We start from the raw sequence: 16440 nt of genomic DNA, 5'->3' as shown, positions 1-16440 counted from the left end.
AGAAGAAAAGGAACCACTGCCCCCATTATCAAGGAAGTCCCATCACCCAGGGGAAACAGAGAGAAAGTTAAAGCGGCCCTAGATAAAGAAGCTCTGTACTAGCCCCAGAAGAAGAAGGCAGAGGGAGGTTTGCAAAGAAGTGGCATGGAGTAAAGGGAGTTACGCTCCATCAAGCGGTTAACCGGGGCCAATAAAGGGGAGTTGGTTAACCATATAGTATTCCGGAAAAAAGGCGGAACTGCAGTTTTATAGATGGACAGCTATTGTGCATATATGTGATCCAAGTGAGGGATAGCCTCTAACAAGTGAGAGCTGGTGAGATTAAGGGGTGAGAAGAACTCCCACAGAGTCGGTGCCGGCTGTTTCAAGGGTTGGCTCGGCTTCAGTTTACACATGGACTGAGCACGACAAGTCACAAAGGATCGAAGGACTTTATGGGGCAAGTGGAGCGGGTGTAGCTTCAGCGGAGCCCCGTCTGCAAAGAGGTCTCGCAGGCAAGTGATGACATCACCTGTTTGCTGAGGGAGTTGGTGAACGCAGTTTCTCTGCTGTAGTGACGTGGCTCAACGGTCACGTTCTGTGCATCATTGGGACCGTTGGTCTGCGATGCATCTCAATGGAAGCGTTGTTCCATTTCCTAAAAAGAAAGGGACCTTATGGTGTGGAAGTGCCATGCTTTGTCATGATGAGGCATCCAGGAAGAAGTAGTACTATCCGGTGAGGGTCTGAAGTTGCATATGTTATCGAGGAAATGAGGAACAGATTTTCATGAAACCGTGCAGCGGATCCCATTGTGCGTGAGAACAAAACGGATGAGGTGATCAACGGAATGTTGGAGGGCCATCTGATCGGGCCACACCTGACCAGAGGTTTTGGTTTTGTTTCATTGAGAGGTAAATAGTAAGGTTGGAGATAGAGACATGTTGAGTTTAGATACACATCTGATCATTCCTCATTGGCTGGACAAGTGGTAATAGTAAGACGTGGAGCTGAGATATATTGAAGTAGGCTACACAGTTTGATTTTTGTGTCTTCTGTTCCCTCTTTATGCTGTGCAGTCAATGGCTTCCAGCCTACAGGACGTGGACACGCAGCGTTGAAGTAAAACACATTAGAGAGTCCTCGCCCGTTTTCCCGTGTGCGTCATATGTACGAGCAACGCAAAATAGTATTTAGAGATAGCTCTGGTATTATGAAGTAAAGTTGAATACTGTTCATATAAAGTGTTGTGATAGAGAATTGTGTGCAGCATATGTAGGCTGTGTGGCACATGTGGGTTGTTTGGGAAATGAGGAGGAAGTATGTGTGCACTAGTGGTATTTTGTACCAAGAGACAGTCAAATTGAGAACTGAGTTAGAAATAACAATTGTTTTTGAGGCTTTGCAGTTCTAGAGGTTGAGCACAACCACGGACTCTTAGCAATGTGTTTTAAAGAAAAAGAAAATGTTAGTTGTCATCTGGGGTAAAGAACATTTAACAAGGATGTATGGGTTGAATGTTAAGTAGCTCCATGTTGTAGTACTGGCGTGGTGAGCGGAAGAAACAAATAGAGTAGTTGTTGTGTGGGAACATCAACCTGAGTAGAGATAGGGTTGTCATGCCTTCCGTGTTGGTTGTTGGTTGGGAATAGAGTGTATCCTCAAGCGTAAAAAGGGGGGTCATGCCTCCCGTAGTAGGAGTTTTTGGGAATTGTATGTTTCCCACTCATGGTAGATAAGGGGGTCATGCCTCTGTCATAGTTAGTGGTTGGAAATTGTATTTTTTCCACCAAGGTAGATGGGGGGGTCATGACTCCCACCAGAGCTTAGTGGTTGGGGATTGTGAGTTTCCCACCAAGGTAGATAGAGGGGTGTTATGCCTTCCGCCAGTGTTAAGAGGTTGGGAATATGTGAGTTTCCCACAAGGGCAGAAAGGGGGGTCATGCATTCCGCCAGTGTAAGTGGAATTGAATCCGTACAAAACGAGTGGCCGTGCCGTACAAAGCGAGTGGCCGTGCAAATCCGCACCGGCCTGAGGTGATAGGGGTATGATTGCATGTTGAGATGGTATAGGTGTGCCGCTTGAAATGACAGCCAGACTGCAAATCCGCACCGGCCTGAGGTGATAGGGGTGTGATTGCATGTTGAGATGGTATAGGTGTGCCGCTTGAAATGACAGCCAGACTGGAGAGGGAGGGACGCAGTCCGCGTTGTGGATTCAGAGTTGAAGAGGAGAAGGGGGGTGCCTCCCATTGTTATTCTTACAAAGTTGCGCATCTCTTTAAATAAGGTGCACCGTGTGTTTTGTGTGTGTGTTGGTAACATGTTGTACGGACGTGCGTGTGTGTATGGTGTTTCTAGAAGAAAGGGAGATGTGTTGTGATGTACTTGTAAGTGTAGGCAGGGCCATATGATGTAATGCCGAATGTTATAGTGTGGATGAGAGAATGTTTGTGGTGAGGGCTCCAAGCCCATGCAGTTGGAGAGCCCCTGCCTGGGTGATGGGTGCCAGTGTCTGTTCCATAAAACTGTTCCTGATAAGCTTATCTGAGGTAATCTAAGAAGATGTGAATAAAGCTAAATGGAACTTACCTGCAGCCTAAGGAAGTCACTTTGTTTCACTTTTCAAGATGATATGCTTATTATAGGACGTGGGAGGACGTGGAGACCCACAACCTTGTGCTGAGAAAATGACTCTCCAAGTTACAAGAAGCGGATGTGAGACTGAGATATGACAAATGTGTAATCAAGGCCAAAGAAGTATAGTATTTAGGATGTAAGATTTCAAAAGAGGGGATCAGTCCCAAGAAGAATCTATTGCAAGCCAAAGTCAAAGCCCCGGCTCCATACAGCAAAGAAGAGTTAAGGTCCTTCTTGGGCTGGCTATATATTATGTGAAGTTTCTTTCCAAATTTTCAGAAACAACTGAGCCATTAGGAGAACTGTTAAAAAAGGGGGCTGAGTACGACTGGCGTCAAGAGCAAAACGGAGCGCTTGAGGAAGTCAAAAGGGAAAGAGTACATGCTCCGTGCCTTCACCCCTTTAACCTGGTGTGGAAAACTATCATTACGACTGATGCCAGTGCCTATAGTTTGGGGGCAATCCTTACCCAGAAGAAGGGTGATACGGAAAACGTGATGATATTTGCATCCAAAGCGCTGTCACCTGCAGAGAAGAAATATTCCACAATGGAAAAGCAAATGTTGGCATGTGCCCGGCAGTAGACTATTTCAGTTCGTGACTGACCACAAACCACTGATTCATATGTTGATCCCAGGTGGTGGCACGAAAACATCCACACCTCGACTTGCATCGCAGCCAAGTTACGGGACTACACATACAAAATCGTACATATTGCCCGGTGGAAAAATGGTCAAGCTGACTGCATGTCGCGCCTACCAGAGAGGTGGCGATCACATTCCTGAAGGAAGAATGTGTTGTAGCATCAGTGGATGATTTGAGAAACTCACAGAATGGGTCAGGAAGGGATGGCCCAAGGAAAGGATGATCTCAGAAGGTTTGAGGCCATACTGGATGGTAGCTGATGAAATATCCGAAACGGACTGGCTATCAGTAAGTGGCAATCAAGTCATTCCACCTGTTGGCATGAGAAAAATAATCATGGTCAGAGCTCATTCGGGGCACCTGGGGAGAACCATGACAAGAAGACGAGTGAGGGAGTCCTACTGGTGTCCCAGCATGGACCAACAGATACATGTCATGATGGAGAGATGTCACAAGTGCTTAAATAGCGACAAACGTCTAATGGTTAGGCCAGCACCATTGATCCCCACTGAGATACCGTATGGGGTGTGTCATAAGCTGGGCTTAGATTTCATTGGTCCTCTTGAAGCATGTCACCCGAACACCGATACAGGGTAGTTTGGATAGACTATCTGTTCAAATGGGTAGAAGCCGAATTTGTATCTGACATCATAACAACCACATTCATAGATGTGCTCACATCAATATTCCAACAAGGAGGCTTGCCTAAAGAAATTGTTATGGGCAACAGAGTTCAATTAGTCTCCCGTGAAATGGAGACGTTCATGAGGGATCACAACATTTAATAGATCAAAGCATCACTCTATCATCCCCAAGCCAATGGACTGGTTGAGAGAACCAATAGATTCATCAAAGGGGCACTACAACTGGCCACAATTCAGGAATGGACCCATTCAAGACAGCCAAAGAAGCCATAGCTGCCCAATGCCTGACCCCCAATGGGATCATCAGTGTGCTTCCTTACCATATGCTGAGGGGGAGAAGAGCAGCATCCACTCTGGTACCTCCATGGTTGTCAAAAGTGAGGGAGGATAATGCAGTTCAAAGGACAGACTAATAACAAAGATGATCTAGCTAAATTCGATTACCACAGAAGGATCAAGCAATATGGTCCACGTACAGTAGACCTGTTAGAGTGATGCAGAGAGGTACCAACCACGTGTGCACCCAAGATGGTCCTAAGTGGAATATGGAGAGAATTGCCATGTTTGAGAAGAAACCCAGTGATCTCTGAGACTATGCCAGGCGAGAATAAGTGCCTGGAGAGGGAGAAAGAGCAAGGGAACGAGAATGCCCCGTAGGCGCCAACACGATGGAAGCTGTTAAAGAGTCAAATGAACCATCAGACTTTGTGAGAAATCAAGATGGCTTGCAGCACGATGAAAAGTCTGTGCAGTCAGAGAGTGGCGTCGAAGTGGAGATGATACCAAGGGGCAAGGAGGATAATGAGAGCCGGCCTCAACTAGAGAAGAGGAGGCCTGCAAGGTTTGCTAACTTTGTGATGGTCTAGAACCAAGCTGCTTAACAAAAGGAGGTATGTGGAGAGGGAGTATCGCGAGATGCGGGTCCGCCTGTATCCTTGCGAGACTTAGAGCAAGAGAGAGAGTGGTGATGGAGCGCAGAGAGCTGACCAAGCCATCACAGCCTGCTGCTCCTCCTTATTGGTAAGGAGCCTGTGTTATAAACCCCAGACACAAATGGAAAGAACTAATACATGACTTTTATGATTTGTTAGAGCAGTGAAGCAACTGCTGCTAACTTTGTATGTACATTCATGCAGATTGGAATAAAGATACCACCTTGAACTGAGTAGTGACCTACTTGAATCCACATTATCTCTCCGTTTTAACAAAAGTTATGTGTCCGTTTTTGCATGTTTATCGCCTTTTCAATTCCTATATAGGGCCAAATGTGCTTTAAAATTCACAATGTGGGCTCATTTTTTCAAACTTACATGTGCAAGAAACCCCCGAACCACGTCATCACTTGGTTTTTAGAGGGGATGGCTGGGGTCAGTGGTCGAAGTGGCCGGGAGCGGTTGGGAGCTGTGCTCCTCTACTTTTTAAAATTAAGTTTTACTGTTCCTATACTTTTATTTTTAAAAAGGAACTGTTCCGGAATGGTTTAGTTTTAAAATTAAAACGTAGAATGAAGTTGAAACTTGAACATTCTCTTAAACAGCAGGTGCATGTGTTCGGGTGTTTGTACTGGGTGTGGGAGGGAGCGTGGTGGTGGGGTTTTGTGGGGAGCGGTGTCAGGCCAGTAGGGAACATAGTTCCACTACTTCTTTACCTACACTTCGACCACTGGGTGGGGTTAATGTTTCTTGTGCTTGCAGCAACACAGTTCTTTCGTTTGCTGCCTCCATGGTCGGGTTGTATGTGGTGTTCATTTGTTTCTGCAGCAGATGGCCCATGTTTCCCCGATCCTCCATGCTCTTCATTGGTTTCCAGTGGCCAAGCGAGTGAATTTTAAATCCATGTGTCTAGTCATTCAGGCTTTTCATGATTTGGGGCCTGAATATTTGCAGCACAAGTTCCGCCCCCATGTAGCCTGCCGTCCTCTCCGTTCAAGGGACAGATTGCTTATCTCCGTGCCTAGATATCGGTATGTCAGAATTGATGGGTGCTCCTTTTTTTGGCAGCTGCCAAACTGCAACCTATTGCCTTGCGCTCCACTGTCGCACATTTGCAGTTTCGACATTCATTCAAATTAAATACCTTGTTTTTCTGAGAGTGGTGCTGTGCTAGTGCAGTTGTTCTGAAAATCTTGTAGCGCCAGGCTGCCTTTTGGCGTTAGCTGCACTGTACTCTTGTGGTACAAAATGGATAACATAACATAACATTGCATTCCCATAGCCCTGCATAGGAATCGTGCCGGCTATTCCACTCTAAGCTATGTCGCATTTCTGGCCTTGCTTTCAGTTCTACATTCTGCCTGTTTTGTGTGGTCTGCCAGACATCCATTGAATGACGGCACTGCAGCCGCTGTACTGCGAGGAAGCGCACTTTCAAATGGCAGGAAAACTACTTACAATGCAACAGCTCAGTGCAATGCTGCCCAAGTGGCAAGCCCCTAACTTCTGTGCAAGGTACTGATGAAAGGCACTGAAAATCTTTCCAGAAAGCATGTCCCTTCGATCAGCACGCCGTTTGGCGTTGCTGAGGAGGCTCGTGGCAGGGAGCTCACTGACTTGCAACAGCAAACAGCAGAGAGACTGGCAGTACAAGGAACTGGGCATTGTGCTACTGGGCGTTTGGTGGGAAAAAACTAGGATCTTGACAATTTTCCCTATAATAATTACAACGATTTATGTTTTAGAAAAGTACATTTCATTCTCGGTCCCCAAATCAACCTCCTTATCAGCAATCAGGAAAGATTTGGGGCTGATCTCCTTAAAAACAGCGGTGGACAATAACAGCATGTCCCTGTACAGAAGAATCCTTCTTCCAGAGTCACCAATCCTGTACAACTTGATGGCCAACGAAGTCAAAACAGGTGGCTCTAAAATGTTAACAGCATGGGCAACAGGAAAAAAAGAGCAACTAAAATCCATTGCCTGTTCTCACGAAGATCTGCTGTCAAATCCACTCAAAGTTAAAAGAAAATTAAAGGAACAGGATTGGATCGCAACACAAGAGAAGGCTGGAAAGAACAAAAGTCCGATCTACCATCCCTACAAAAGAAATATAACGATCCGGGGGCAATCTACAAAAAATTTCCAAGTAGACCGATGAGACAGCTCTTCAAAAAGCAAGGTTAAACCTACTGCTGACGAACGAGATTTTACACATCACAGGTATAAGCTCAACAAACATCTGCAGGCTGTGCAAAGGCGAGGAGGCAGTGGAATCAGTCCGACACCTACTCATGTCCAGTATTACAAGGCATTAGACAATCTTATCTTGCAACTCTCCTGGAACCTTCTACTCTTCGTGAGGAAGAGACTTGGTGGCCATGCCTAATAAGCGGGGAAAAAACTGCCTGGTCAATTGCCACGGTAAAAATATTGCAACACGCCTTTAAGCTGATAGCGATAAGAGAAGGACAATGATAAAGCAAACAGTAAACGACTGTGTGTAAAGAAAGGATTTTAAACAGATTGTTTATGCTTTGTAAGGAGAAGTTATCTATGTTTTTTTTGTTAAAATCAAACTGTTTTTGATAAATAAAAAATAAAATGAAAAAAATAAAATTAAAATTTCATTCTAGGTTTTAAACGGAAAATGTCTTGGCTGTACCTTACACATCAGTGATAACATGAGCATGGGCCATCAGTCTGGCACAGTAGTGATGCCCAGTGCGGGTGTTTCATTAATGGGCAAATGCTGGACTCATTCAGGATGATGGCTTCAAAAGGGGCAAGTTCTTCTGCATAGGCCTGAATCGACTGGAATCAGATCAGCACATTTAGTGGGTCAGAACTTTGCCTTATGGAAACAAGAAACAATTTTTCTACACTACAACCACTACTATTTGAATACCTGTCCACTTTCACTGTTCTCGTGTGTCATCAGACTGTTTTGCTAATCATTCTGAATCATTCTGCTTGCCATAACCTAGAGAGAGAGAGAGAGAGAGAGAGAGAGAGAGAGAGAGAGAGAGAGAGAGAGAGAGAGAGAGAGAGAGAGAGAGAGAGAGAGAGAGAGAGAGAGAGAGAGAGAGAGAGAGAGAGAGAGAGAGAGAGAGAGAGAGAGAGAGAGAGAGAGAGAGAGAGAGAGAGAGAGAGAGAGAGAGAGAGAGAGAGAGAGAGAGAGAGAGAGAGAGAGAGAGAGAGAGAGAGAGAGAGAGAGAGAGAGAGAGAGAGAGAGAGAGAGAGAGAGAGAGAGAGAGAGAGAGAGACACCGACCTTAAAACTACAATCAGAGACTCTGTACAAACCATCTCGGCAATCCTACATGCCTAACAATGCCACCAAGTTCTCATTTATTCCCATAACCAGAGAATGGTAAGTCTCAGTTATGTTTATTTTTATTTATTCATTTATTATACATTTGTAAAGCGCAAGTGCTGGGAGCAGGCAGAGGCTGAAGGTGATTGGGTGGGGGAGGCCAGGACCCCGGTGGACACATAAAGGCCCTGGTCACCAATCTCATCAACTGTGGGATTTAACAGAGATGGGAGGGAGGGAAGGAGGAGGTGAAAAGGAAGGCCTTCAGGACCTTCCAGAATTTGAGGAGATCCGGCTCAAGACGAAGAGGAAGGGGGAGGCTGTTCCATAGGAGGGAGCCAGCCGAGGAAAGAGATTGGCCACCAGCTCGCTGTTCAGCGAAGCGCTTGACAGTTTATCTTTTTTTTAGTCTATTCATATTTAATTAAGATTGCAGAGCACTGCATCACGTTCTATGTGTATAATGTAACATTTGTTGTTGCAGTAATAAGAAAACCTATTTTTTCAACACTTTAGTATTCTCGTAATGTATAAATCCCTTGGCACATCATATTTATTGCACAGCTGGATCATCATGTAAAGATACCCAAAAAGTATCTTTACAGGGGTGTTGCTAGGTCTGGAAAAGATCTGGGGCTTCTCTGTCAAGGCTCAGGGCTAGCTAGCCTTTTGGTTGTAGCACCTGAGCTTCCACTAACACTGTTCATGTGACAGTATGAACACCCAGGAAGACAAACTAATCATGGTATCCACTATGCAAAATAAAAGTGTAAACACTAGACCTGAGGAGGGTGGCCATCTGAAAAGGTATTTAATTCCTGAATGCCGAGGATAAATGCACCCTACACACGCCTTGCAAATAAAAGTTAGAACATGGGTCTGCAACCTGTGGCTTTCCAGATTTTCAGATTTTTCAGATGTTTCAGCCTACAGATCCCATCAGTCCTAGTAAGCATAATCAATTGTGAGAGATCATGGGATTTGTAGTCTAAAACATCTGGAGGTCAGAGGTTGCAGACCCTTGTGCTAGACTACAGGGCTCTGCAACCTGTGCCTCCCAGGATTTTTTGGACTATGACTCCCATGGTCCCTCGCTATGTTCTGGGTAGGGCTAATGGGTGCTGTAGTCCAAAACATCTGGAGGCCAACAGATTGCAGACCCTTGCGCTAGACTATAGGGCTCTGCAACCTGTGGTACCCAGGACTTTTTGGACTATGACTCCCATGGTCCCTCACCATTCACTATGCATGGTAGGGCTAAAGGGTGCAGTAGTCCAAAACATCTGGAGAGCCAAAGGTTGAAGACCTTTCCACTATAACATGCATTCCAGTGTTCTGAGCAATTAGTGGAGGGGGTGTGTACCTTATCCCACCACATTTAGCTGATTCTGTGGAATCTGTGCTCGTGCGGATCACTAACGAATTGCACATTTGTTAACATTAATAAAACCCTGCCGAAACATGGCCGGGAAAAAGTTGTAGATTTTGTTTCTTTGATGGTTGGCATTGACATTGTGCAGGTCGCTCTCCCCGTCTGTTGTTTGAACCTCATGCCACCAGGGATGATACTGGTGCACTGAGCGGAAAAACATCTTTCCTGCTTCCCTTGCACATAACTACCAGGGCCTGCAGGGGAACCACATCCCGCTCCCTGTAATTCTGTGATCATCGTTGGCCAGCCTGCATGCTCAGCCAATGAATGATGATCAGCATTGGCCAGCCTGCATGCTCAGCCAATGAACGATGATCAGCATTGGCCAACCTGCATGCCCAGCCAATGAACGATGATCAGCATTGGCCAACCTGCATGCTCAGCCAATGAACGATGATCAGCATTGCACAATGGATATTATGTGGCATGGCAATAAACGACATGAGGCCGGTTGGCATCCAGCGATCTATGCCGAGGTTCTCTGGCAAATTTGCTCCATTGAGTACCTGCTGTTTTTTTTTATTCTCTTGGTATCTTTCTTCCAGGCCGAGCTGTCGGAGAGATACTCTGCAGCCTCTGAGAGCGGGAGCAGCACCGACGGTCCCCCGGAGATGCCAGAAGTGAAAGATGGTAAAGAACGGAGATTGCATAAGTCGGTGGTCCACATTATTACTTGTGCATGCTAGATGGAGATCTGCCTGCACTGGAGCCAAACTAAACCACAAGCATGGTTGCTAGGCGACGCAACCTGAAAATGCACCCATTCACATAAAGGCGTCCTTTGGGCAAAACCCCAACTTGGATACAAAAAGTCAAAAGGAGTTGATAGCCAAGCGTGCTAGTGACAACATTTAATTACTTGGAGTGAAAGGAGCAGGGTGGTCTTAGTGAAGCTGTCAATGGTCTGATGTCTATAACACTAGAGCACTATTGTACTGGAATGAAATGACCCCCATTACGACAGACGAATAGGGCCGTTTACAGCATCACTGTCTCCCCCCCTGTTTCCTCCCCTTTTGCTTGTGGAACCATTGCTGCCAAATTGTCCACCCTTCCCCTCCCCCGCTGTGAGTTCCCCGCTCCCTTCTATCGATCCCCTGCGATCTGCTTCTCTCACCGGGTACTTCCCCGTATGTCTTGTAAAGCTCTCAGTTGCTTCCCGGAGCTTGGTCCACGCTCAATAAATACCTTTATATTAATAATGATTATGGCAATAAGCCCCTCGACTGCAGGCCATTGCCGCATAAGGTAATGCCCCCGGGGCACATAGTTACAGGCCCGAGTGTAGCGCCCTTGTATTCTTGCAGTATTCTGTTGTTTATCTCCATACGCTTCGGACATTACGTGATGAAGCACTTCCCATTCAGCTCAGCAGTCGCGTCAACTTCCTGTCGCGTCCTTCCTAGGTGAGTGGCGTAAGTCCTCCTTCCACTGATGAGTTTCCTGTCCCAATCAAAGTCCTAATGTCTTGGTCGACTGTAACCAGCGGTATCCAGTCATTGCATCAAATACAAAGCATTGAATGCCAAAATATCGAAAAAATGCATCAATTAAAAAAAAACTTTGAATACATTTTTTTCACAGGTAAAGGTTTTATTTTAATTATAATGGGCTTTAAGGGGTAAAAAAATGGGAGAAAAAAATGCATTTGATGCTTTTTTTTCGTTGCCTTTGTTTAGATGCTAAGGCATTCGATGCTTTGGCATTTGATCCAATCACTATAAACCGTAACCATCTTAATGGCAGGTCAATGGCCTTCACCCACTAACCGCAGACGTCCCAGAAATGCTAAGCTGAGCATCTCTCATGACGCATGCCCAGCTAATACTCACTCAAAGTATTGGCGCACTCCAATAGTTTATGAGAAGCCCTCAACAAAAGTCTGCTATGATTTAAAGAAAAATAACAAACGCTTAGGCCAGTGAAGTGTAGGCATGGCAAAGGCACCCAGTGGGGAAATAATGCATATAAACTCATTAACCCTCCCCTATAATGTGGCCATGGTGACATCATCTCAATTTATTGAAACCTAGAGAGGAGGGTGTGGGCTTTAACGGGGTGGATGAGTCAGAATTCTGCCCCTATGCAGCTTGTTATTGTATATAATGTAACTTCACCAAATGTAGGAGTTGGTCTGAAAATCGCATTAATGGGTGCATTTAACTTTTTGCCTTTTTCCCACCAGTCAAGAAAAAAGGGTCCTCCGGTCTGAAGCTAAGCAACCTGATGAACCTGGGCCGCAAGAAATCCTCTAACACGGACAGTCCGGAGCGCCCCTTGGAGACAGCGAGTAAGCCATTTTCAACCCTATTCACTGTATGATATGCCAGATCAAGGATGTCACATGAAAGACACCTGTAACTGCACTAATAACACTGAACATGATCATAGTGACCCTTCATCTAGGTCACGCCACAAAGAAGGTTGCATCGTGGCACTGATGACACCAGTTATTCCTACCCAGCCGAATACTGAACATGATCATATTGACCCTTCATCCAGGTCACGACACAAAGAACGTTGCATCGTGGCGCTGATGACACCAGTTATTCCTACCCAGCCGAATACTGAACATGATCATATTGACCCTTCATCTAGCTCACACCACAAAGACCGTTGCATCGTGGCGCTGATGACACCAGTTATTCCTACCCAGCCGAATACTGAACATGATCATATTGACCCTTCATCCAGGTCACGACACAAAGAACGTTGCATCGTGGCGCTGATGACACCAGTTATTCCTACCCAGCCAAATATTGAACATGATCATATTGACCCTTCATCCAGGTCACGCCACGAAGAACATTGCATTGTGGCACTTATGACACCAGTTATTCCTGCCCAGCCGAAAACTGAACATGATCATATTGGCCCTTCATCTAGGTCACGCCACAAAGAACGTTGCATCGTGGCACTGATAACACCAGTTATTACTACCCAGCTGAATACTGAACATGATCATATTGACCCTTCATCTAGGTCATGCCACAAAGTACGTTGCATCGTGGCGCTGATGACACCAGTTATTCCTACCCAGCCGAATACTGAACATGATCATATTGACCCTTCATCTAGCTCACGCCACAAAGAACGTTGCATCGTGGCGCTGAGAACACCAGTTATTCCTGCCCAGCCAAATACTGAACATGATCATATTGGCCCTTCATCTAGGTCACGCCACATGCCAAATACTGAACATTATCATATTAGCCCTTAATCTAGGTCACGCCACAAAGAACGTTGCATCGTGGCGCTGATGACACCAGTTATTAATAGCCAGCTAAATATGGAACATGATATTGATCCTTCATCTAGGTTACGCCACAAAGAATGTTGCATCGTGGCGCTGATGACACCAGTTATTCCTACCCAGCCGAATACTGAACATGATCATATTGACCCTTCATCCAGGTCACGACACAAAGAACGTTGCATCATGGCGCTGATGACACCAGTTATTCCTACCCAGCCGAATACTGAACATGATCATATTGACCCTTCATCCAGGACACGACACAAAGAACGTTGCATCCTGGCACGGATGACACCAGTTATTACAACCCAGCCGAATACTGAACATGATAATATTGATCCTTCATCTAGGTCACACCACAAAGAACGTTGTATTGTGGCGCTGATGACACCAGTTATTCCTACCCAGCCGAATACTGAACATGATCATATTGAACCTTCATCTAGCTCACGCCATGAAGAACGTAGCATCATGGCGCTGATACCACCAGTTATTACTACCCAGCCAAATATTGGACATGATCATATTGACCCTTCATCTAGGTCACGCAACGAAGAACAATGCATTGTGTCACTGATGACACCAGTTATTCCTGCCCAGCCGAATACTGAACATGATCATATTGACCCTTCATCTAGCTCACGCCACAAAGAACCTTGCATCATGGCGCTGATAACACCAGTTATTCCTACCCAGGCAAATACTGAACATGATCATATTAACCCTTCATCTAGGTCATGCCACAAAGTATGTTGCATCGTGGCGCTGATGACACCAGTTATTCCTACCCAGCCGAATACTGAACATGATCATATTGACCCTTCATCTAGCTCACGCCACAAAGAACGTTGCATTGTGGCACTGATTACACCAGTTATTACTACCCAGCTGAATACTGAACATGATCATATTGACCCTTCATCTAGGTCATGCCACAAAGTACGTTGCATCGTGGCGCTGATGACACCAGTTATTCCTACCCAGCCAAATACTGAACATGATCATATTGGCCCTTCATCTAGGTCACGCCACATGCCAAATACTGAACATGATCATATTGGCCCTTAATCTAGGTCACGCCACAAAGAACGTTGCATCGTGGCGCTGATAACACCAGTTATTCCTGCCCAGCCAAATACTGAACATGATCATATTGGCCATTCATCTAGGTCACACCACAAAGAACGTTCCATCGTGGCGCTGATAACACCACTTATTCCTACCGAGCCAAATACTGAACATGATCATATTGACCCTTCGTCTAGCTCACGCCACAAAGAACGTTGCATCATGGCGCTGATAAAAGCAGTTATTACTACCCAGCCAAACACTGAACATAATCATATTGGCCCTTCATCTAGGTCACGACACAAAGAACATTGCATCTTGGCACTGATAAAAGCAGTTATTACTACCCAGTCAAACACTGAACATGATCATATTGGCCCTTCATCTGGGTCACGCCACAAACAACGGTGCATTGTGGTGCTGATAACACCAGTTATTCCTGCCCAGCCAAATATTGAACATGATCATATTGACCCTTCATCTGGGTCATGCCACAAAGAACGTTGCATTGTGGTGCTGATAACACCAGTTATTCCTGCCCAGCCAAATATTGAACATGATCATATTGACCCTTCATCTAGGTCATGCCACAAAGAATGTTGCATTGTGGTGCTGATAACACCAGTTATTCCTACCCAGCCAAATACTGAACATGATCATATTGACCCTTCATTTAGGCCACGCCACAAAGAATGTTAAATCGTGGCACTGATAAAAGCAGTTATTACTTCCCAGCCAAACACCAAAAAGAACGTTGCATTGTGGCGCTGATAACACCAGTTATTCCTACCCAGCCAAACACTGAACATGATCATCTTGACCCTTCATCTTGGTCACGCCACAAAGACTGTTGCATCGTGGTGCTGATAAAAGCACTTATTACTACCCAGCCAAACACTGAACATGATCATATTGACCCTTCATCTAGGTTACGCCCCAAACAAGGTTGCATCGTGGCACTGATAACACCTGTTATTCCTACCAAGCCAAACAGTGAACATGATCACATTGACCCTTCATCTAGGTCACGCCACAAAGAACGTTGCATCATGGCGCTGGTACCACCAGTTATTCCTACCCAGCCAAACACTGAACATGATCACATTGACCCTTCATCTAGGTCACGCCACAACGAATGTTGCATCGTGGCGCTGATAACACCAGGTATTCCTACCCAGCCAAACACTGAACATGATCATATTGACCCTTCATCTAAGTCACGCCACAAAGAACGTTGCATTGTGGCGCTGATACCACCAGTTATTCCTACCCAGCCAAACACTGAACATGATCACATTGACCCTTCATCTAGGTCACGCCACAAAGAACGTTGCATCATGGCGCTGATACCACCAGTTATTCCTACCCAGCCAAACACTGAACATAATCATATTGGCCCTTCATCTAGGTCACGACACAAAGAACATTGCATCTTGGCACTGATAAAAGCAGTTATTACTAGCCAGCTGAATATGATAATATTGATCCTTCATCTAGGTCACGCCACAAAGAACATTGCATCATGGCGCTGATACCACCAGTTATTCCTACCCAGACAAACACTGAACATGATCATATTGACCCTTCATCTAAGTCACGCCACAAAGAACGTTGCATCGTGGCGCTAATACCACTAGTTATTCCTACCCAGCCAAACACTGAACATGATCATATTGACCCTTCATCTAGGTCACGCCACAAAGAACGTTGCATTGTGCCGCTGATAACACCAGTTATTACTACCCAGCTGAATACTGAACATGATCATATTGACTCTTCATCTAGGTCAGGCCACAAAGAACGTTGCATCGTGGCGCTGATGACACCAGTTATTCCTACCCAGCCGAATACTGAACATGATCATATTTACCCTTCATCTAGCTCACGCCACAAAGAACGTTGCATCATGGCGCTGATAACACCAGTTATTCCTACCCAGCCAAACACTGAACATAATCATATTGGCCCTTCATCCAGGTCACGACACAAAGAACGTTGCATCGTGGCGCTGATGACACCAATTATTACTAGCCAGCTAAATACTGAACATGATCATATTGATCCTTCATCTAGGTCACGCCACAAAGAACGTTGCATCGTGGCGCTGATGACACCAGTTATTCCTACCCAGCCGAATACTGAACATGATCATATTGACACTTCATCCAGGTCACGACACAAAGAACGTTGCATCGTGGCGCTGATGACACCAGTTATTACAACCCAGCCGAATACTGAACATGATAATATTGATCCTTCATCTAGGTCACGCCACAAAGAACGTTGTATCGTGGCGCTGATGACACCAGTTATTCCTACCCAGCCGAACACTGAACATGATCATATTGACCCTTCATCTAGGTCACGCCACAAAGAACGTTGCATCGTGGCGCTGATAACACCAGTTATTCCTACCCAGCCAAACACTGAACATGATCATCTTGACCCTTCATATTGGTCACGCCACAAAGACTGTTGCATCATGGCGCTGATAACACCAGTTATTACTACCCAGCCAAATATTGAACA

The 16440-nt window shown here is 45.5% G+C and overlaps 1 protein-coding gene across 3 annotated transcripts in view; it reads left to right on the top strand.

The window, feature by feature from the left end:
* AFAP1L2 (actin filament associated protein 1 like 2) overlaps window positions 1–16440 on the top strand; it is a 921662-nt gene that overhangs the window by 740025 nt on the left and 165197 nt on the right. For all 3 annotated transcript variants that reach the window (XM_069611872.1, XM_069611871.1, XM_069611873.1), the window contains exons 9-10: window positions 10133–10217; window positions 11773–11877. In XM_069611872.1, coding sequence (XP_069467973.1) covers window positions 10133–10217; window positions 11773–11877 — 190 coding nt within the window. The remainder of the gene's footprint in view (window positions 1–10132; window positions 10218–11772; window positions 11878–16440) is intronic.

This window comes from Ambystoma mexicanum, chromosome 8 (genome assembly GCF_040938575.1).
Source record: "Ambystoma mexicanum isolate Mex_15411 chromosome 8, UKY_AmexF1_1, whole genome shotgun sequence".
Lineage (NCBI taxonomy): Eukaryota > Metazoa > Chordata > Amphibia > Caudata > Ambystomatidae > Ambystoma > Ambystoma mexicanum.
The sequence above is the reverse complement of the archived record's forward strand: the minus strand, read 5'-3'. Positions and strand labels throughout refer to the sequence as shown.